This window comes from Arachis ipaensis, chromosome B9, assembly GCF_059453495.1.
Source record: "Arachis ipaensis isolate K30076 ecotype BB chromosome B9, ASM5945349v1, whole genome shotgun sequence".
Taxonomy (NCBI): domain Eukaryota; kingdom Viridiplantae; phylum Streptophyta; class Magnoliopsida; order Fabales; family Fabaceae; genus Arachis; species Arachis ipaensis.
Window position 1 is genome coordinate 63321010 of NC_142444.1, and position 22139 is coordinate 63343148.

The window sequence follows — 22139 nt, forward strand, 5'->3', positions numbered from 1 at the left end:
ATAAACAAAATTAAAAGGAGGATGTTTCTATAAAGACGCTTAAAACGTCTTTTTGTAAAGACGTTTACGTTTCGCATTACTTTTTTTTTTTGAAATAAAAAACTCAACACAACAAGGTGGAGCATCAACGTCTCAACAGAAAAGTACTAAACAGATAAAATAAACTAATTCCTAATCATCTTCGACAAAAGCCATCAACAACCCAAAAGATCAAATATCACTCCACTCTTTGTAACTCTTAATCGACCTGTTAACTACTCCTGCAACACCTGATTCTTGATTCCTGAAAATTCTGTCATTTCTTTTCAACCAAGTACTCCAAATGATAACAATGAAACCAAACTCACCAATATTCTATTAATTTGACTGCACGATTGACCTCCTGAACAACGTAAACTTACGATCATTCAGCTCTATATCCACCAGTTCGATAAAGCTGTTAACACACTAGCACCTTTTCTTTCTTCCAACTGCACAACCTCATTGAAGACACCCATGTAGCAAAGAGGAACCTGACATATTTCCGATAAAAAATTCAACTCTTCCCACACAGCAAGCTTCTCTTCCCTTGTATGCACACCATACACCAAACAAACAGCACAAATAAAATTATTATTTGTCAATTTCCCTTCTATACACAACCATCTCTCCCTTTTGTAATAATTACTCAACCTAAACATCATAACATCCCACATTATTAATAAACCTCCAAAAGCACCTTCCGATCCCATAAATTCCAAACTCACCGCATCATTACCCCAAAATTGCACTACATCAAACTTAGAAATCACCTCCTTCTTTGTCTCTATCAATCCTAATATATTCACATTATTTTTACTCTTAAATTTTTTACCATTTTTCACTTTCCAACACCCCCTAAACCCCTCATATTCCACAAACTAAAATCATTTAAAAACTTTATTACACACCTTATTTTAGTTTTTAGGGCGTCACCTTCTTGCTTTCTCTTTCTGTTTTACTTGCCTTCTTTTTTGTGCCAATACTTCAATCTAAGCTTGGAGAATAGACATAATGTCCTCATCCTCGTCATATAAAACAGCTCCTGATTCGACAGCCAAATCCCAAGCAGTCTTATTTCCAGCCATATCTTTATCCCAACTTCCTCCGTGTTCATCTTGATTAGTTTCACCGTCTGCATCCTGCTCTGAGTCCTCTGAATCTTCCAAGTTCCTTACAGCCCTTACATCATCTAACCCAATTTCCTGCACCACTGTATTCTCATCTTCTAAATTTGAATCTTGCACTGCATCACCCCTCATTAGACATATGCTATCATGCTGCTTACCACTCTCGTCCAAACTAGCGTGGATTTCATTAACTACACCTGGTGGAATGTTTTTCTCCGCTGTGCTGTTTGAACAATTCTCTGCACCTCCACCAATCTCTTTTCTGGCTTGATTCTGCTCGTCGGGTGTATAAGGGACTTCACGCTCCTCCCTGCCCTCCACGCCATCAAGTTCAGTGCGGACATTATCACCTCCGCCATTAGCAGCTGACTTCCACAATACTCCCAGATCTCCTCGTCGGCGCTATTCACCATGGCATCAACCCCGCGAACTCCATGACTAGCCACGCCCCCCTCGTCACCGTTGCCCGCAGCAGCCAGCAAGGAGGCCCTTTTAAAACGCACAATGACGTACTCTCCATCGCACCACACAGCCACTTCGCCGCCACACCCCACTTACATATTGAGCCTTATATGCTTCAACTCAGCCCCAACTGAACTTTTGTTCAACACCAGATCAGCCCCTTCTTTCCATTTATCCCCGTATTTCCAAGTCTCTGTTCTTTCAGAGATTGCTCCGTTGCTGATTGTTTGAGATCCCATAGATTCCGCACTCACCATAACTGCCGGATACATCAAAGGATTATCCGTTCGCGTTTTCAAAAAATCCTGATGCCACTCATCCAAATCCTCAACAGCAAGTACCTTTCACGTTTCGCATTATTATTGGACGTATTAATGAACCGGTTATTTTAAATTTCTTAACAAATTAGAATAAAATCGATTTTTTATAACAATAACAATAAATCTATTTTTTTAGAGATTTAATTGTATTTTTAAATTTTTAGGGATTTAAATGTCCACAAAACAAAAAATCAAGGATATATTTGTCTTTTCATCAAAAAGTTTAAAGATATTCGGTTTAGATTATGTAATTCGATCGGATCAAATCAGGTCTAATAAGTATAATGCAAATAATTGGGTTTATTATTATTGCTATAATAAACCGATTTTATTTTGGTTTATTAAAAAATAAATTATTAACCAGTTTAATAAAAATGTCTAATAATAATATGACACATGTAAACGTCTTTAAAAAAAAGACATTTTTAATGTCTTTATTAAAGTGGTCTCCAAATTAAAATACATCAAAACTAAATCAAATATTCTAAAAATATAAACTAATATCTTCTAAATAATATTTGATCATTTCATATTACGAATATTTGAAACACGTATCAACAGCAAAAAAAATTTTCCAAGATACTTGCGGGTTCCAAGCGAAAGTCCCTGCCTCGTCTCCCATGATTCTCAAATAATACGAATTTGCTTAATTAGAATTAATATTTTAGGTATTATTATAGGTATTTTAGTAATCACAATTATATGTTTTTTTTTGTATTAAGACTTATTTTTTTTCTATATTATGTTATATTATCTTATTTTTTGAATTTGGATGTTGAACTTTAATTAATTTATTATTTTAGAATTCGGACAAGATATATGTGTATATTTTTTTTTGGTGACTGAAAATAACATAAAGAAAAAGGACCTAAGAGAAAGAGTAGGACTCCTCTCTAATAATAATGTCTAAACTATTAGGGGGCAGCAATCACTCCAAGTACACTTGCTTGTTAAAAGCAGTAGTCTTAGCCCTTAAATCAGCCACTCTATTTGCTGTGCACTGAATGAGTACCACCGTAATTGTCCAATTACGCTGGAGCACCTCTTTAATTTTGTCAAACAGATCAAAGTCAGTCCTAATCATGCTGGTTGTGTCTCGCAAAACAAGAAGAAACGTATCAAGATTATCAGTTTCACATATGACCTCTTTGCACTCGCAATTCCAAGCCATAACAAGCCCTCTCCAAATAGCATGAAGCTCACAACAGAGAACACTAGAAAAAGGCATACTAGCAGAACAACCTTTTATCCAAATTCCCATGCTGTCTCTAATAATACACCCAAAGCCAGCTAATTGTTCATTTTCAAAACGCTTGCATCGCAGTTCACTTTACAGACATTCATCAGAGGTGGTTCCCAGTTATATTGTAAAGAGGAAGGAGTAATATGTCTTTGGGTGGTAATGACATTGGAAAAATCTCGAGCAGCATGTTTAGCCAAGTGAACAATTTTCTCCCTACTCCATGGATCATCTTGATGTATGTGTATATTATTTCAACGTATTATATTTTATATTTTTTTTAATTTTTTTTTAAAAAATTATTAGGACCTTTTATAAAATTATGAAGAGATGGAGAATGAGAATTTCCGTGCAAACTGTAGGAAAACAGGAGAATTGCACCTGTCAATAGCATGATAATATAAGCTAAATCATGTTTTGAGCAAAGGTCGTCAACATTAACTACTTAGTGGAGGAAGAAGACAATCCATTAGTGATGGTAGTTTTTGTCGTCGCAACGACCCATAGGTCTGAGATTTTATTTAATTACTATGGTTTGAGAAATAAAAAATACTATTTAGTTATGTATTCATTTAATTGTTTATGCAGTTATCTTTTTTATTTCTTTTTCTTTTCTTTCCAATCATAAATACTAAAATTGGAATGCATCTTATGGTATTTGTTAATTTGCTTAGTTGAAAATACTTTTTATTCATTCCTTGCAAAGAAGGATATTGCAGCCGATTTAATGCTCAATATATTCTTTTTTGACCTTGTTTATAATGCTCTCAACTTATTTGACTTTTAAAATAAAATCTCTATGTGGCTATTTTCTCTTTCTCTGCACTTAACTACTTAAGCATTTCATATTATCTCTCATTTTAGTTTTAATTAAACTGTTTTTGTCTTCTCATTTCTGTAATTATTTGCCAGCTAAATATTTTTTGGTGGTGTTGCCAATTTTATCACTGAACGAATACTTATTCTCACTTCCAATAACAAGAGTAAAAATGTTTATATCAAATGATTATATTGCTCCCACTCTTTTAATTATGTTCAGTCTAATTTTTTTTGCTCCTTAATTTTAATCAATTTGATTTCCAACATTGTTGTATTTGTGAATTTCATTCACACCCTAGCTTTTAGCACCTTATGATCGTACCAAAAGTAAGGCATTATTAACCTAATTCCTTTTATTATATATTTAATATTAATCCTTTACACGTAAATCTGTCGATAGTTTTACTAAAACTTATAACTTCTCTAACAAGAACAAACAACCACATATTCACATACTTAATATTGATAATACATTGTAGTATTACATACAAAAGTAATTACAGAACTTACCCCTCTGAATAAAAATCTAACTAGCAAGGCGAGGGAAAAATAGATTCTAACAACTCAAGTCATAAACATATTCTTCTGTGCTCCTGCAGCTTCACAATAAGCCTTCGTACCTGTAGCTGAAAGGGGGTGGAAATAGGGGGTAAGAACTGGAGAGTTCTTAATAGGATCGGGGTGTATAGTTAATATTCATTTTATATATACTTGGTCAGCAACAAAAGTCGACAAAGTACCATCCAATTCAACAATTATAGAACATAGAATCCAATCACAAGTACACACAATCACATAAAACACAATCACAAACAAATATGCACAAAAAATATGATGCATGTCTAGTCCTATACAAACCATGAGCTCATCTGTCGGTTTCACTACAAGAAAAAGCGTATTTATCGACGCAAAAAATCGACGGCTATCTCTCCCATCGATAAATTTCGGCGGCTTGCTGTCGATATTTCAAAAAAATAAAATTTAAAAATAAAATAATAAAATCGACGGTCTGATCGTCGATTTTTTTTATGCTGCATTAACCCTGTTAAAACTATCGTCATATCGTCGGCGAACGAGGAAGACGAAAATATTTTTATTTTAAAATCGACGACCATGTCGTCTATTTTTATATTTAAAATATTGACAACAGTTCCGTCGATAAATTGGAACAGTCTAGATTGCTTCCAAAAATTAAATGAATGGTGTGGATTTAATGTATAAAATAGACAGTAAAAAACGTTGCTTTTTTTTTCAAATTAAAATCGACAACTCTACGTCGATTTTTATTGCTAAAGAAAACAATCCCGCGCCCACTTCCCGCTTCCATGTTCAGAAGCACAATTTTGGGTCAAAGGGAGCAACACAGCGACCCACCATTTCAAAAGTAGTAGCACTCAATTACTCTCTCCCTCTCTAGCGATCCTGCAGCCGAGTTGAACAAAGCCTCCATATTCTTTTCTGCATTCCTCACCAACCCTCACTCTTCGCTGCCGCTGTCACGGTTGCACCGCTGTCACTTCGTTTTCTCACGTCGCCGCGTGCTCTGTTGCTGCCGTGCCGCTGTTGCTCCCCACTGTCGCTCCTCTTGCTCGTGCCGCCGCCGCTCCTTCTCTCTGTTGCTGCCGTCGCTCCTCCTACTTTGGTCCTTTTCTGCTCTCTCTCAATCAAGCTCACAAGGTATCATTTTCTGACTATTACTGAACTCTTTCCAAAGCCAACTTCAGTTTCATTTGGAAATTTCCTATGTCAGGTGTAAACTTGACCTAATTGTAATATCGTGTTCTCTCAATTTGAAGAGAATATATAATATATGTTGCGAAATTGATAATTTAGGTTAGCTCAAGCGAGACCATAGTTTTTGCATCTCCTGAAGCATTGAGTCCTTTACAATTGAGCCTGAAGTAAGGAGAATCAAAAGACTCAAATCTCATTCGTCACACAAAATCTAGGACGAAGATCAAGTATAGATCTTCTCTAATCCTACTTCCTAGTTTCAATAGGATTTTTCTTGTATACTTGCTGCTTTGGTACAAGGAACAAGAAAATTGGAGTTCAAAAGGTAAGTGAATTGCAGTTCCAATTAAGGATCCAGCTTCCAGATTGAAGAAAATTTGAATACTTTTTACTGTTGTATCTTGGTTCTTGAATATAGTTCTTTTCTTTTTTTTTTTTGTCTTGCTGTGCAGTGAATGTAGCCGTGCTAGTTGTTCCAATAGTCAGTTCAGTGGTTGCTCTGGTGGTTGAAATTGTTATTGGGATTTATATCTGGAAACACAGATACATTCAAAAGAAAAGAAGAGGTAAGTGACTTATTAGTACCTTACTGTACTTACTTAGGAGACAATTATGTTTAAGAATGTTTACTCACTCGATCATCATTCTGGCTTCAAGGTTCATATGATGCACGTTTTGCATTTTCATAGGCTTGTATAGATATATAAATATATAATATAATATAAAGTCTCTTTGTATACTTCGCTTGAAGTTGTACTTTAGTGGCAAATTTGTTTGATGGGTTATTGTAGTTGAAATTTCTATTTTGCCTTATTTAAGAGAGATCGTTTTTACTTATTATTAGTTGTCCATGCATCATGGTCCCCTTTTGAAATATTTGTCTTTGGGTACTGTGTACTCTTTATGTGTTTAATTAATATAATGATCATAATATAAGCTAATTCATGTGTCATAATTAATCCTTGTTAAGGAATTATGAAAGTCCCATTTAAATATGGGTTATATGGCATCCCCTGCTAATTCTTGATTATTAACTACAATAATAAACAAGTAAAAAGTATTTTAAGGCAAAAAGAAATGAGTATAGCATAGGTAGATACTAAGGGAAACTCATGTATTATAGTTATCTATAATTTGTGAAGTTTGGATCCTTGGAAGGTCCTTTTCCATCAAAGCTCCTTAGCATTCCTCAAATTCAGCAAGTGTAAGTTCCTAAGATCCTTATTTTGACTCTACCTTTATTATGTTATATAAAAATTGATGTTATTTGCATTGCAGGAAACTGAGGAACAATGCATTGAACAATACATTAGACTTAGGTGACAACATTTGTCCATTGCAACTTGTTGATCTTCAAGACGACTAGATTTCCTTAGTAATCCTCCGTTCGCAATACAAGAACACATTGATGTTATTATCTGGTTAGAAAACAATTGCATGATTTAGGAAGATGATTAACAATTATAAATGTTTAATCTCTTGAATTTCAGTCTTATAGGAAATCCAGTGTGCAGTGTTCTCTCAAACACAAACTACTGCCAACTTCAGCAGCAGCCTAAGCACTTAAAGTTAATTACCTTTCAATAATAAATTAATAATATGGATATGTATGTTATAATATTAAATGATTGCTTACAGGAAGATATTTTTATACGAAGATGATATTTAAAAATTGTTAAATTGATTTCATATAGTAGTAATAATTGAATTTATTAGCAAAAATCATAATATATAAATTATATTACAAAATTTACCTGGCAATGTAAAACACAGGCACTTGCTTGGGGAAGATCTTGGACCATTGAGCATAAAGGAGCTGCAGAATCTTGAGAAACAGCTTGAAGGTGCTTTAGCACAGGCCAGGCAGAGGAAGGTGAGTGCAAACACCTATCTATTATCTTTCATTTGCTTCTTTCTTTTTGTTCAAATTTGTTCTTTAATTCCTTTCCTTTATCTTTTTTTATGTAATTATTTGGTTACTTTTTGTTTGGTTGTATATATATATATAACATGCCTGCTAATAAAGGATCTAAAATTAAATCAATGGGTTAATTAGGGTACAATCTAGTTTAACTTGATTCAACAAAGTTTTGACTGTCAAATTAAACATCATATAAGATTGAAAATGTGGAAGGGAAAGACATAAAAGTAAGGAGGAGGGGAAAAAGCTTAATTACTTTGTAATGAAACTTTATTATGCAAAAAATTAAACTGCTTTTTTTTTTAAATTTCTTCTCACAGCACTAAGTTGATCAACACAAGCAATAAATTGTTAGAAAAATAACTGAGAAATTTCTAGAGTCATGTCTTGTATAATTAGTCACTCTAAACTCATATATATATATATATATATATATATATATATATATATATATATATATATATATATATAGATGCTATTCTCTATAATTTTTATCTCATCCTTCCACATCAGTAATATCAGAACAACATACTAATGAAGAAACTAATAACTCTTTCTGGGTTCTTAAATATAATAATTATAAGGGTTCTTAAATATAATAATTATATTTAACATGGTTTCATGATATGATATGTTGTATAAATGCTTATTGTTAAAGCTAATGATTTTATGCAGGTGCTACTGTCAATATGTTCATTGCTAACAGGTCCTACTGTCAATATGGTATAAAAATTATATTTTATAAAACGATCTTGCAGTCTAAACAGAGCACAAATTATTTTTTGTTTTTGTTTAAATGTGATTTTATGTTTTTTTTTTCTTTAGGATGAGTTAAGACAATTCAAACATGGCTAGTAGACTTAAGGGAGGTGTAAGAGTAAAGAATCCAAACATGGCTAGTAACACTAAGAAGATGCAGCTTAGCTTAGTCTTCATTCAAAACTATTTAGTATTAACGTCTACGGAAGTTGCTATCATTACCATAAAAGGTTTGCTTCTTTAACATTGCTTCTTTATTTCTTTTAATAAAAAATATCATAAAAATAGGTTATCACGTGTAATTTCTTCCTACAGAGAACCAAAGACATCAAGAGCCACACGGTATCTAATCCCATAGGTCCATATGATCCTTCATTTGCAAGTTCCAACAATAACCTTCCCATATACATATATATATATATATATATATATATATATATATATATATATATATATATATATATATATATATATAAACATAACATGCTTTCTTTATTGCTATATATTTTGCACTTGATCCCCCCACTAGTCTTTTAAAACTATATTTTTTTATCATATTTTCTATGTTGGTGACAAACATATTTGTCTATTTCTAACCAATAATTCCAATTCCATAGACTTTGAAATTAAAATCCTCATCCATTTTGAACCCACTAGGCATATATGATGGATGGTGATGATGAGTTTATTCAAGCATCTAAAGGGAAGAATGTTGAAAGTTTCACATGTTCAGAAGTAGCACTACCACAGAACAAAAATTCTAAGAAGAAAAAGAGCAAGATAGAGAACAAGAGAAGGTTTAGTGATGAGCAAATTAGATGCATATTTGAGTCAGAGTCCAAGCTTGAGCCAAAGAAGAAGATTCAGCTAGCAAGAGATCTTGGATTGCAGCCAAGGCAAGTTACTATATGGTTTCAGAACAGAAGGGCAAGGTAGAAATCAATTTAAGCTAAATTTATATGATTGATATAAGTTTAAGGCTTTATATGCAGTAATATTACAAATTTGGTGGTGAAGTTTATGACTGTGTGGTCTTGGTTAAGTAAAATCTATAATCTCATACTAAATTAGCAAACAAATAAGCCTCTCACATGGAACATATTAAGATTGCTCAGGAAGAAATCAAGCAAACTATTGCAAGTATTTCGAAACAAATAATGAAACTTGCTAGGACATGCATTTTTGAAAACACATTTGTTCGACAGCATCTTTCAGAAGAATAAAAAATGGTATAAAAATCCTGAACTCATTGTAGTTTAAGATGATGTAGGCTACTAAAGCATTCTTGTTATTTCTTTGTTTTCTTATTGGTTGACTTTAAGAAATATATTGGATGATTGATAAATCCATTTCAGCTTATTTGTGAAGTCTGTTTCTCCTCTTGGACTCTGACACTAGTGTTTACCTGACAGATCACTTTTCCTTTTAATGGTCCTTTATATAAAGCATATGTACTTGCCTCCTGAATTTGACAGATCACAAGTTTAGTTACGGTATGTATCTGAATATATTATGAATTGTTAAAGAATGTCATTTTAATAAATTTTCTTTAATTTTCTATTTTACCTTTTAATAAAATGTGTACAGGATATGGTTGGTAGAGACGGAGATTCAGATTCACATGATGCCTACTCCGGGTGTGCCAAGATCATGCACTCAACAAGCCAATGAACCTTCCAACACTACCTCACATGGTGTGCAGAGTGATCCAAGCTATTTAATTACTTTACTTTAAATATTTTGTATTATTAGTAGATTGCAATTTAAATGAATATAAGTCTAAATTTAGTTATTTATCTTATCTTGAGTTTTTATGTTAGAGGATTATTTATTACTTTGATAAGTTTGTAAACTCATTATCTAATATTTAGTATAAATTTTATATTTATATTTAAAAGTTTATTTGTCTTGTTATCTAATATTCTGTATAAATTTTATTTATATATTTAAAAGTTTATTTGCATTAATTGTTTACTATTTTTCAAATAAAAAAATAATTAAAACATATAACTATTAAAATCGACGGCAACTGTGTCGATTTTATTGAATCAAATATCGACGGCAGTGCTATCGATTTTATTAAGCATATTTTAGACGAAGCTGTTGTCGATTTTATTGAATCAAATATCTACGGCAGTGCTGTCGATTTTATTAAGCATATTTTAGACGAAGCTGTTGTCGATTTTATTGAATCAAATATCGATAGCAGTGTTGTCAATTTTACTAAGCATATTATTGGCAAAACGGTTGTCAATTTATTTGAAACAAATATCGACATAAGTACCGTCGATTTTATTATATAAAATCGACGGCAACGTTGTCGATTTCAGTAAGTATGTAGAATTTTCAAAATCATATTATAGATGAAAGAGCTGTCGATTTTATTACATTATTATCGACGACAAGGCAAACCGTCGATTTTATTAGAATTTTAAAAAATCGACAAGCTTAATAGCGACCACCTCCCGCGTCCATTTTGCCGTCGAAATTTAATATTATCGACGGCTTAGCCGTCGATTTTGCCGTCGATTTTAACGATGTTTCTTGTAGTGTTTGTTGCCTGATTCCCGACATTGGTCCTGAGATAAGCAATTCGTACTGCCGTCCTTATCTCAGCCAACGTCCCCTCCATGAGCGTTACGCATCGCCGTCTTTACTGAGTCATCCCTATAGTATCAAGTGAATGTTACGCATCGCCGTCCTCACTAGACACTTGGCACCAAGGCCCAAACAGCACTCAATTTCTTTTTAATCTTTGCTCTCTACTCTACCGCGGTAGAGATCCCTTTAGTTAATACATTCTTTTCTATCTGCTCTACTGTGGCAGACGTTCGTTAAAATCCTTTCAGTCGCTGCTCTTTGCTCTTCTGTGGCAGAGATCCTTTTACTTAATACGTTCTTTTCATCACTGCTCTCTGCTTTTCTATGGCAGAGATCCTTTTACTTATTACGTGATTCTCTTTTTGTTCTTTTCTTTTCCTTTTCATCTTTCTCTTTTATTTTCTTACGTCTTTTTTTTTTCTTTCTTCTTTTCTTCAATCTTTTAATTCTTTATCATAACTCAACTTCACATTCTTTCCTCACCTTTCCCTAAATGTCTTATGAAAAAGAATTATAAAATACTCTAATTAAGTCTGCGTCCTCTAAAACTTTTAAGACCACTCTGTTTGCTCTTCTCTGACTTATAATAATATTAATAATATCTTTACTAGATAATATTCTTAATAAAATAATAATAAAAATAATATAAATAAGATATTTTAAATAATAAATATATAATATATATATATCTTTTTCTTAAACCTTAGCTTATAAAACTTTATTTTTTAAACTTTTATTAATTATTTTCTAAATCACAAATCTTTTAATATTCTATTTTTAACCTCAATATTTTATAAAATTATATTTGGACCCTTGCTTATTTTCATATTTATAAAAATAACCTTGAACTTTATTTACTACCAATAATATCCAAAAACTTATATAATTACAAATTGTACTTCAATTTTTATACACAAATACAATGTTATCCTTCAAAAATAAGGTTTTAATATTAAACTTTCTCTTATACCAAAATCGAAATCCTTAGCCTTTCCCTTTCAAAACATTACTTGTATTTTAATCCATTTTTTAGTCTTTCGATTACCAATTTTTCTCAACTTTTAATTTAATCTTTTAACCACCGAATCTCATCAATTTTTTCAAAATACCACATCACAACAGTCTCAAAACCATTAAAACAACTACAGTTGAACTATTCCTCATAGCCAAACCAACAAATAACAAGAAACAATAATAATTTAACATAAACACATTCAAACTCAAACAATAATCAACCAAATCAATATTCACTTATCAAATTCACATTTAATTATTATAAAGTTACCAAACCCTACCTCTGTACAAAATCAAAACAACGAAAGCTCCAGAGAAGCTTTCTGACCGAGCCGCTAAGGAAGAAAATGTCAAAAATCATCTATACTTCCTAGAATTCCAATTGGTCAAACTCAAAGAGAAGAGAAACTACGTCACCGTCAACTTCTATCAAACAAAAGTGATGTCAACGTGTAGAAGAGGAGGATACGAACACTTTTATCGGATTAAATTTTTTATTGGAGTTACAGATCACAAGAAATCAAAGCTGGAAAGTCAAAGGGAGTCACGGTTTCTCTCCCTCACTCGGTCACTTCTCTTTTTCTTATTTCCTTGACTTTTGGTTCAATGATTCATTAGGAAGAATGAAAGATGATGGTGGTGGTTAAGAAAAATTGTAAATACTATAATGAGACCCGCGCAATACGCGGACGATAAATTAATGATAATATATAATAAATATAAAAATAGTTATATTTTGTAGAATTAAATTAGATATGTGTAAACTAAAGTTAAATTTGAAAGGTGTTTCGTTTAAAATAATTTGTCGTACAAGAGATTTGAATGTTGGAGTTGTACAAAGTAACATTTTTATTTGGTGGTTTGATTTTTGCATTTGTTTTAGTTGATGGACTTAGTCTATTGTTAGAATTGTTGCTTTCTTCTTTCTATCATAGGTTCTTGTGAAGGCATGTTTTTTATGAATTGTTGAGTTGTATGCACTTTCTATTATATTGTTTGTTCCATCTTTGCATGTATGTTTTTCTTTCGAAGATGTGTCTTGAATTTATATGGTTTTCTTTCTTCTTAATCTTTTGATGTAGTTTTCCAATAACATCTACAATAAAAAGAACAAAAATGTGTATATATTTTTTTAATAAGTTATTTTTAATAAGAATAATTGAAATAGTATAAAATAAAATTACCTGTTAGTATTTTTCTTTGACCCACTCTGTCAGACAATGTCTCAAGTGATGCAAATTCAAAATAGTCTTGGAAAATGTTCATAATTGGATCTTTAATTTCTTTCACAACAGTTGTGAGTAAAAAATTTGCTTTCATTATACCTTTAATTGGCCTATACAAATCATTTGCATTTTCTATTTTTAAATTTTTTATAGTATAGACTTTTCTTTCTTATAACAAATGTTTGAATTGGTTTTTCATATTTCTCTTCACAATTATATGAAGATGTGTTCCCTGCCGTGTTAGTAAATCATAGTTAATAATTAGTTAAAAAGGAACAATGAACAGCTGACGAACGAATTTTTGTTAGTAAAGAATTCACAATAAATTCTCGTTACAAGTATAGTTTCTAAACTAACAATAATCCTTTCATACAAAAATTTGGTTGTCACTTAAGCAAACCCAATAAAAATAAACCGAAGTATTTAAACCTCGAGTCGTCTCTCAAGGAATTATAGGGAGGTGTAGTTATTATTGGTTACGGAAAAGTATCTTTTTGGGGTTTTTAAATAGGAAATAGGAAAAGTAAATTGCAAGAATGAAATTAATAACTAATAAAGCTCTTGGCAAGGTATGAGAACTAGAATCCTATCCTAGTTATCCTTATCAATTGTGATGAAAATTGTTCATTGCTCCCACTTAGTTAACCCTTACCGAATAAAGGAAAGTTAAGTGGACTAATCAATTTGATTCCTCAAGTCCTAGTCAACTCCTAAGGAAATACTAGCTTTAGAGGGATCCAAATCAACCAGTAAATTCCAATCATCAATCAACAAAGGAGTTTGATAACTTAAGTGTCACCAATTACTCAACCAAATCCAAAAGGATAAAAATCTAACTTAAATTTAAAGCATCAATAATATAAATTGAAGAAAGTAATCATAAATCTAAAATACCTCAAATTGCATTAAATAGAAATTGAATCTAACATGGAGTTCATAAACTAAATAGCAACATAAAGTAATCAATAGGGGAAATAGATAAACTAGAATGCTAAGACAAATAAAAGTAGAAGAGAAACTAAATTAAAGGAACATTGAACCTGGAATTGAGAAGAAATAAACCTAAAACTAAGAGAAATCCTAAAACCTAGAGAGAGGAGAGAGCCTCTCTCTCTAGAAACTACACCTAAAACCTCAATTGTGAATAATGAGAAGTATGTATGAATGTTTATTGAGTCCCTGCTTGTCCCCTGGCTTTAGTCTGCGTTTCTGGGCCGAAAACTGGGTCCAAACTCAGCCCAAAATCGCCCCAGCATTTTCTGCATTTTTTGTAGGTAGCGCATATCACACGTACGCGTCAGTCACGCGTACGCGTCGATGGTCTTCTTCGCGTGTCACGCGTACGCGTCAGGTACGTGTACACGTCGCCATGCTTTTTCGCCTTTCACACGTACGCGTCAAGTACGTGCACGCGTCGCTGTGAATTTCTCCAAATCACGTTCACGTGTGAGCCATTCGTGCGCGTCGATGCTCGCTGGTTGTCTCCTTTATTTCTTGTGTTCCTTCCATTTTTTGCAAGCTTCCTTTCTATCCTCTAAGCCATTCTTGCCCTATAAAGTCTGAAAATACTGAACACACAGATCACGGCATCGAATGGTATAAAAGGACATTAAAATACACAATTTAAAGACTTAGGAAGCAAGTTTTCAATCATAGAACAAAATTAGGAAGGAATTGTAAAATCATGCAAATCATATGAATAAGTGTACAAAGACTTGATAAAAACCACTCAATTGAGCACAATATAAACCATAAAATAGTGGTTTATCAAACTCCTCACACTTAAACATTAGCATGTCCTCATGCTAAGCTCAAGGAGATAGAAAGAATGAATGGGGAAAAGTAGGACTCATGCAATGCAACCTATATATGAATGCAGCTATATGCTAAGATGCTTCTGTCCAGTTGGTTAAAAGTAAACAAGTTCTCCAAGACAAATATAATTCAAATTTCACCAATTCAAATCATACAATAAAAACAAGTAAACTTGTAAGAAGATAGCTCATGAAATCAGGGAATATAGAATCAAGCATTGAACCATCACTGGTAGTGTATATGCGCTCTAATCTCTCAAGTGTCTAGGGTTAATTCACTCTACTCTTCTCTAGTCATGCTTTCTAAACTTTGTTTTTCATCTAACCAATCAACAATTATTTAGTATACCAATGCAAACATCATGAGGTCTTTTCAGGGTTGTAACGGGGCTAAGGTAAGGGTGAGGATATATGTATGGCCAAGTGAGCTATAATATGAATCTTTGACTAACCTAAGCTTTCACCTAACATACACACACTCTATGTAATTCTAAAATCATGCCTAGCCACCCAACATTTCCACTTTTGCATCACATACTCATGTACCAAATTCTCTTTAATTTTATCACATATGCATTGATCTTTTATTAAACTTAAAATTGGGGTAATTTTGTCTCCTTATTCACTTATTTACTTAATTATTTGAATATTTTTGGTTTTTCTCTTTTTATTTATTTATTTATTTATTTATTTTTAATTAAAAATATAAAAGTAAACATAACATATCAATGCACATGGATTTTTTTTCTGGTCTCACATGAGTAGGTTCCTAAATTTCCAATATTTTATCAATGAAACACTGTACACTTTCATCAACCCAAGTTCCCACAGTTCCCCACACTTAATTGATACACAATCTCTATCTTAAGCTAACTAAAGATTCAATTAGGATAATTAATTTTTTTTCTTAAGACTAGTGATGTGGTAAAATATAGAACAAAGGGGATTAAAAGGCTCAAGGTGGCAAACAAAGGTGATTGAAAGGGTAGGCTATTTGGGATAAGTGAGCTAATAACAAATGATGGCCTCAATCATATGCAATCATGTAAATACACTAAACAATGGACATATAGAATGGAACAAAGTAAAGATTGCAATCATAGAGAAGAAAACATACAAGAATAAGATATTATGGTTAAATAGTATAACCATGTAATTAAGCTCAAAATCTCACGGTTGTGTGTTCTTAGCTCAAAAACCATGTTCCAATTTACAATCTTCAGACAAGTTTAACAAAAATTTTCAATTTAAATTAGTGAAATATTATAAAATAGGGTCTTGAAAAGAAACTCATTACTTTAACCAAGTATTGGTAGAAGAACATGCACAAAATCAACAAAACATGCAATCAAACATGTAAATGCAACAATGAACTAATAAAGAAAATAAGACATTGGTGTTGAGAAGAATATAACTAACCCATGGAGATCGGTATCGACCTCCCCACACTTAAAGATTGCACCGTCCTTGGTGCATGCTAAGATTTGTAAGTGGACGGGTTGTTCCAACTGATGTGTTTCTCCAAAGGATGTGCGTATGAACTTGTCTGTTACCCCATGTAAACGTCTTCCGGTTCTCTTCCCGGTGGCCATCCTGAAAGAAGAGAGAATAGAAGAAAAGAAACCCAAAGACAAAGATAGAAAACAAATAAAATATGGTCGGATTGATGCCAAATAATGAGAGTCTCAATTACATGGTAGCTACAACATGCAAGTGAGAGAACAGTAGAAGCAAATGGCATATCAATAGTGCAAAAATTACAACAATGGGGAAGAGATAGTAGGTAATGAAAGACAATATAAACTCATGTCAATGCAAAAGTAATACAAGTATCATAAAAGATTAGCATTGACTAAAATAATATTATCCAACAGTGTAAAAAAAGTCACTAAGCACCAAAATAATACCAGAAAAGATACAACAGTTGAATAAGAACATTTAACACCAATGGTAAAATAATAAACTTAGAAAAGAAAATAAAACATGCACAAGAGGAAAGTGCAATGAATAAAAGTATGCAAATGTAATAAAGAAAATAGAATGAAAGAGAATAAGGATGAGAAGTTAAAGAGATGAAGAAGAAGAAAGTGAGAAAGGAGGAAGAAAGAAGGAGAAAAGGGAGAAGAAAGGAGAAAGGAATGAAAAACGGGACATGACGCGCGTGCAGGGCACACGTGCGCGTGAAAACTGTATTCGCCATGCAACGTGTATGCGTCAGGGATGCGTGCGCGTGAGAACCCGCGCGGCTCCAGCATCATGGCATCATAACTCTCTGTTCAAGCACCTGTTTACGCCGATTTGCAATCCCACGCGTACGCGTCAGGGACGCTTACGCGTGGATTGGCAAAAACGCAGGGGACGTGTATGCGTGCAGCACGCGTACGCGTGGGTTAGCTTGTGCGCCCGGCATGCCTCCCGCGCGTCTCTCACACAACTCTCTGTTCATTGGCGCATATACATACAACACACGCGCGTCGTGGATGCTTGCGCGTCGATCCCCCCTTTCTTTTTTTATTTTATTTTTTATGCAGAATGCAAAATACAGAATGAAGAATGTAGATGATTATGCAGAAATTATGAGTGAATACTGTGGAAAACAAAATAAAATAAAACTAGGAATGAAAAGGGACGATTATACCATGGTGGGTTGTCTCCTACCTAGCACCTTTAGTTAAAGTCCTTAAGTTGGACATTTGGTGAGCTCCTTGTCATGGTGGCTTGTGCTTGAACTCATCTTGAAACTTCCACCAATGCTTGGACTTCCATAAAGCTCTATCTATTCCAAGTAAATTCCCCAAGCTTTGTTGGAGTTTTTCACAAGCTTTGACCTCCCAAAATTGATCCTCATATACTCCTGGATTCCAAATCTTGATTCTACACCCGTCTTCAAGTTGATCATCATGATTCCATCCAGGTGGTAAGCAATCCAAATTCTCACTAAAGCATCCAAACAACTTCCTAAACCCATTCGTTCGACCTCTACACCAACTCTTGCATTTAGACTTTGAGCTCCCAACCACAACGAACCTAAGATTGTGTTGCCAACCACTAACCATCTCCCTCTCACTCTTAAAGCCACAAAGAGCTCTAAGCTGACCATCTGTCTCAAGTAATCCATATTCAAGTGGGAAAGTAAAGGTCAAGGATAAGAATTTTATCCACTTGAATGTTGTATTGGATAGTAATGGCTTTGGGGGAGAGGTCTCCAACAGCTTTGGCAAGGTGATTTCAAGCTCCGTTCCCTTAAGCTCTTTCTTGACAACTTCCACCTCTTTGCAAGCTTCTTCTATTTCAATCTCTTCCTCTTGGTAGCTTTCTTCCAATTCCATCTCTTCTTCATTGCTTACCAAGGGCATGGGAGTTTGTGCTTCTTCTTTTTTAATCTCCATGTCCAGTCTAGTGGGAGAGGATTCAATTGTAGGTAAGAATTCATCAATGATTGAATCCATCTTATGATCAACCTCCTCCAAGTCTTCAACCATGATATGCCCTGGAGGTTGTACGCCCTCCTGAACATCAAATTCAAATGTCTTGGAAGGAGGCTCTATGACTTGAGTTTCCCATGGAGGTTCAGCATCTCCTAAGTCTGCAACCACTTCTTCCTCTTTAATAATTACTGCTTCGTCCAGTTGTTTTAGTATAAAATCGTACTCCTCCTTGATGATTTCCTTTCCATGACAACTCCTTTCAACTACTCTTTCATCTTCACGGGTCTCTCCTACCTCCACATTTTGGGCCTCCTCTTGCTCCTCTGGAAATAAGGCCGCGTGTAACTGATCCATTGCGTCCCTGAGACGATCCCTTCTTTCTTGTTCTGGGTCAGTAGCATCATTGGGATTATGTCGCTCTTGGATTGATGGATATGGGTATTCTTACACAGAGGGTGGTGGTGCACTAAAGCTTGAGGGTTGAATATTGGAGGTAGAGGGTTGGTCCCTGCGGGATATAAGATATTGGAGTTTAGAGGTGAGATCAATGATATTAGAGAGTGTGTTGTTATCCAATGGGGGTTGGGGTGGATAGGAGGGTTCATTTGTTGGGAGAAAGGGCTCATAATACGGAGGTGGTTCTTCTTGATAAGGATGTGGAGATGGCGTATATTGAGGTGGTGGTTCTAAGTATGGCTTACAAGCCTCTTGGTATGGTGGGTAAGGATTAGGGTCATGTGGGGGTGTTTGGTGGTAAGGGACTTGTGAGTGTGGTGGGTCAAAATTACGTTGAGGAGGTGGTTCATAAGTATATGATGGGGCTTGTTGGTAACTACAAGGGGTCCACCATATTCATCATCTTGGTACGCACCCTGAAATGGCTCTTGACCATAGTGATTTAGTGGAGGTTGATTGTCACGAAAAGGTCCACCATAGCTGTTGTCCTGGTATGCATCACAGAATGGTTGCTGGTTATAGCGCATTGGAGGGAGTTGTTGCCAAGAGGGTTGATCAAATCCTTGTGTATCCTCCCATCTTTGATTGTCCCAACCTTGATGCCTATTCTCATTATAGCACCCATTCCCTGCAACATAATTTGAACTAAACTCGTAGCCAAATGGGTGAGAGTTCATAGTAGCTAAAGAAAATAAAAAGCAGAAAACACATAAACAAGAAAAAGTAAATATTTACAATAACCAATAATAAGGCACATGTTTGTAATTCACCGGCAACGACGCCATTTTGACGAACAGATTTTTGTTAGTAAAGAATTCACAATAAATTCTCATTGCAAGTATAGTTTCTAAACTAACAATAATCCTTTCATACAAAAATTTGGTTGTCACTTAAGCAAACCCAATAAAAATAAACCGAAGTATTTAAACCTCGGGTCGTCTCTCAAGGAATTGCAGGGAGGTGTAGTTATTATTGGTTATGGAAAAGTATCTTTTTGGGGTTTTTAAATAGGAAATAGGAAAAGTAAATTGCAAGAATGAAATTAATAACTAATAAAGCTCTTGGCAAGGTATGAGAACTAGAAGTCCTATCCTAGTTATCCTTATCAATTGTGATGAGAATTGTTCATTGCTCCCACTTAGTTAACCCTTACCGAATAAAGGAAAGTCAAGTGGACTAATCAATTTGATTCCTCAAGTCCTAGTCAACTCCTAAAGGAAAGACTAGCTTTAGAGGGATCCAAATCAACCAGCAAATTCCAATAATCAATCAACAAAGGAGTTTGATAACTCAAGTGTTACCAATTACTCAACCAAAGCCAAAAGGATAAAATCTAACTTAAATTGAAAGCATCAATAATATAAATTGAAGAAAGCCATCATAAATCTGAAATACCTCAAATTGCATTAAATAGAAATTGAATCTAACATGGAGTTCATAAACTAAATAGCAACATAAAGTAATCAATAGGGGAAATAGATAAACTAGAATGCTAAGACAAATAAAAGTAGAAGAGAAACTAAATTAAAGGAACATTGAACCTGGAATTGAGAAGAAATAAACCTAAAACTAAGAGAAATCCTAAAACCTAGAGAGAGGAGAGAGCCCCTCTCTCTAGAAACTACACCTAAAACCTCAATTGTGAATAATGAGAAGTATGTATGAATGTCTATTGAGTCCCTGCTTGTCCTCTGGCTTTAGTCTGCGTTTCTGGGCCAAAAACTGGGTCCAAACTCAGCCCAAAATCGCCCCCATCATTTTCTGCGTTTTCTGCAGGTAGCGCATATCACGTGTACGCGTCAGTCACGCGTACGCGTCAATGGTCTTCTTCGCGTGTCACGCATATACATTAGGTACGCGCACGCGTCGCCATGCTTTTTTGCCTTTCACGCGTACGCGTCAGGTACACGCATGCGTCGCTGTGAATTTCTCCAAATCACGCGCACGCGTGAGCTATGCGTGCGTGTCGTTGCTCGCTGGTTGTCTCCTTTATTTCTTGTGTTCCTTCTATTTTTTGCAAGCTTCCTCTCCATCCTCTAAGCCATTCCTGCCCTATAAAGCCTAAAAACACTGAACACACAGATCACGGCATCGAATGGTATAAAAGGACATTAAAATACACAATTTAAAGACTTAGGAAGCAAGTTTTCAATCATAGAACAAAATTAGGAAGGAATTGTAAAATCATGCAAATCATATGAATAAGTGTGCAAAGACTTGATAAAAACCACTTAATTGAGCACAAGGTAAACCATAAAATAGTGATTTATCAACAGCATATTAAAAAAAAGTATATAAAAAGTATAAAATTCAATTATATATAAAGTATTATAAAATAATATAAAAAGTATAAAAAGCAAAAATAATTAAAGTATTTTTTCGTAAATTCTATTTAAAAATATAATAAATATGTTTGTTTTGTTCCTTTTCATCTAATATAATAATTTCTAAGCAAAGAAACTCTTCTTCATTTGTGGGTGTTAATGTTTTCCATAGATGAACCATGCAAACTTTGATAAAGCGATTGTCTTTTTGTTTGGTGATATTGTCCAAAGAATGATGCTCCATTGAGTAAGTTTGAGATGTTGTATAGTTCGAAAATAATTTTTTTTATGCTAAATTTGATGTCATTTGAAGGAATAGTGATAAGAGACTTTATATACGTAGTTCAAGTGGTATGGAATTTGAATATTTGTAACGTAAAATTTATGATGATTAATAATATTATTATTACATTTTGTAATATGAATGTTTATTATATCTAATGAGTTATTTATAGAAATTAATAAATTAATTATTAGAGTTGTAAATTTATTGTATTGTTTATAACGGTGTGATATAATAAATATAGGGATATGGATTCAATGTCTTTGTAGGTTACAAATTTGATTACAAGTTTTTGTATTTTTTTTTTTTTTGCTGATTTTGAAATAATAGTTGATTTGGCAAAAATAGAGTGGTTGATTCTAATATTTTGCTAAGTAAGCGATGTTGCTGACATGGCATTAGTAGCAAGTAAAAGATATTTTAAAAGTAATGTGGGTAAACTTATGTATCTACTTTTATATATTAAGAATAGATATGTCACATTATATATATATATATATATATATTTCCTATGTTTTCTTACGTCTTCAATAAAACCCTCTCGTAAAAGCATTTTAGCAATGTTTTCAGTAATATTAGTAGATGGTATT

The 22139-nt window shown here is 33.6% G+C and overlaps 1 protein-coding gene across 1 annotated transcript; it reads left to right on the forward strand.

Moving 5' to 3' along the window:
* Positions 1–6983: 6983 nt before the first annotated feature.
* On the forward strand, positions 6984–9891 carry LOC107619340 (uncharacterized). Its single transcript, XM_088500637.1, has 6 exons — positions 6984–7042; positions 7214–7291; positions 7497–7596; positions 8320–8367; positions 9061–9335; positions 9816–9891. The coding sequence occupies exons 1-6, from the start codon at positions 6984–6986 to the stop codon at positions 9889–9891; spliced, it is 636 nt and encodes a 211-aa protein (XP_088356763.1).
* The last annotated feature ends 12248 nt before the right edge of the window (positions 9892–22139 follow it).

Bases quoted from the DNA above. Each gene is read 5' to 3' on its own strand.
- LOC107619340 (XM_088500637.1), top strand. From the start codon at position 6,984: ATGTTATTTGCATTGCAGGAAACTGAGGAACAATGCATTGAACAATAC. The intron at 7,597-8,319 runs GTGAGTGCAAAC...GATTTTATGCAG, and splicing joins CACAGGCCAGGCAGAGGAAG to GTGCTACTGTCAATATGTTC. The intron at 9,336-9,815 runs GTAGAAATCAAT...TTTACCTGACAG, and splicing joins TTTCAGAACAGAAGGGCAAG to ATCACTTTTCCTTTTAATGG.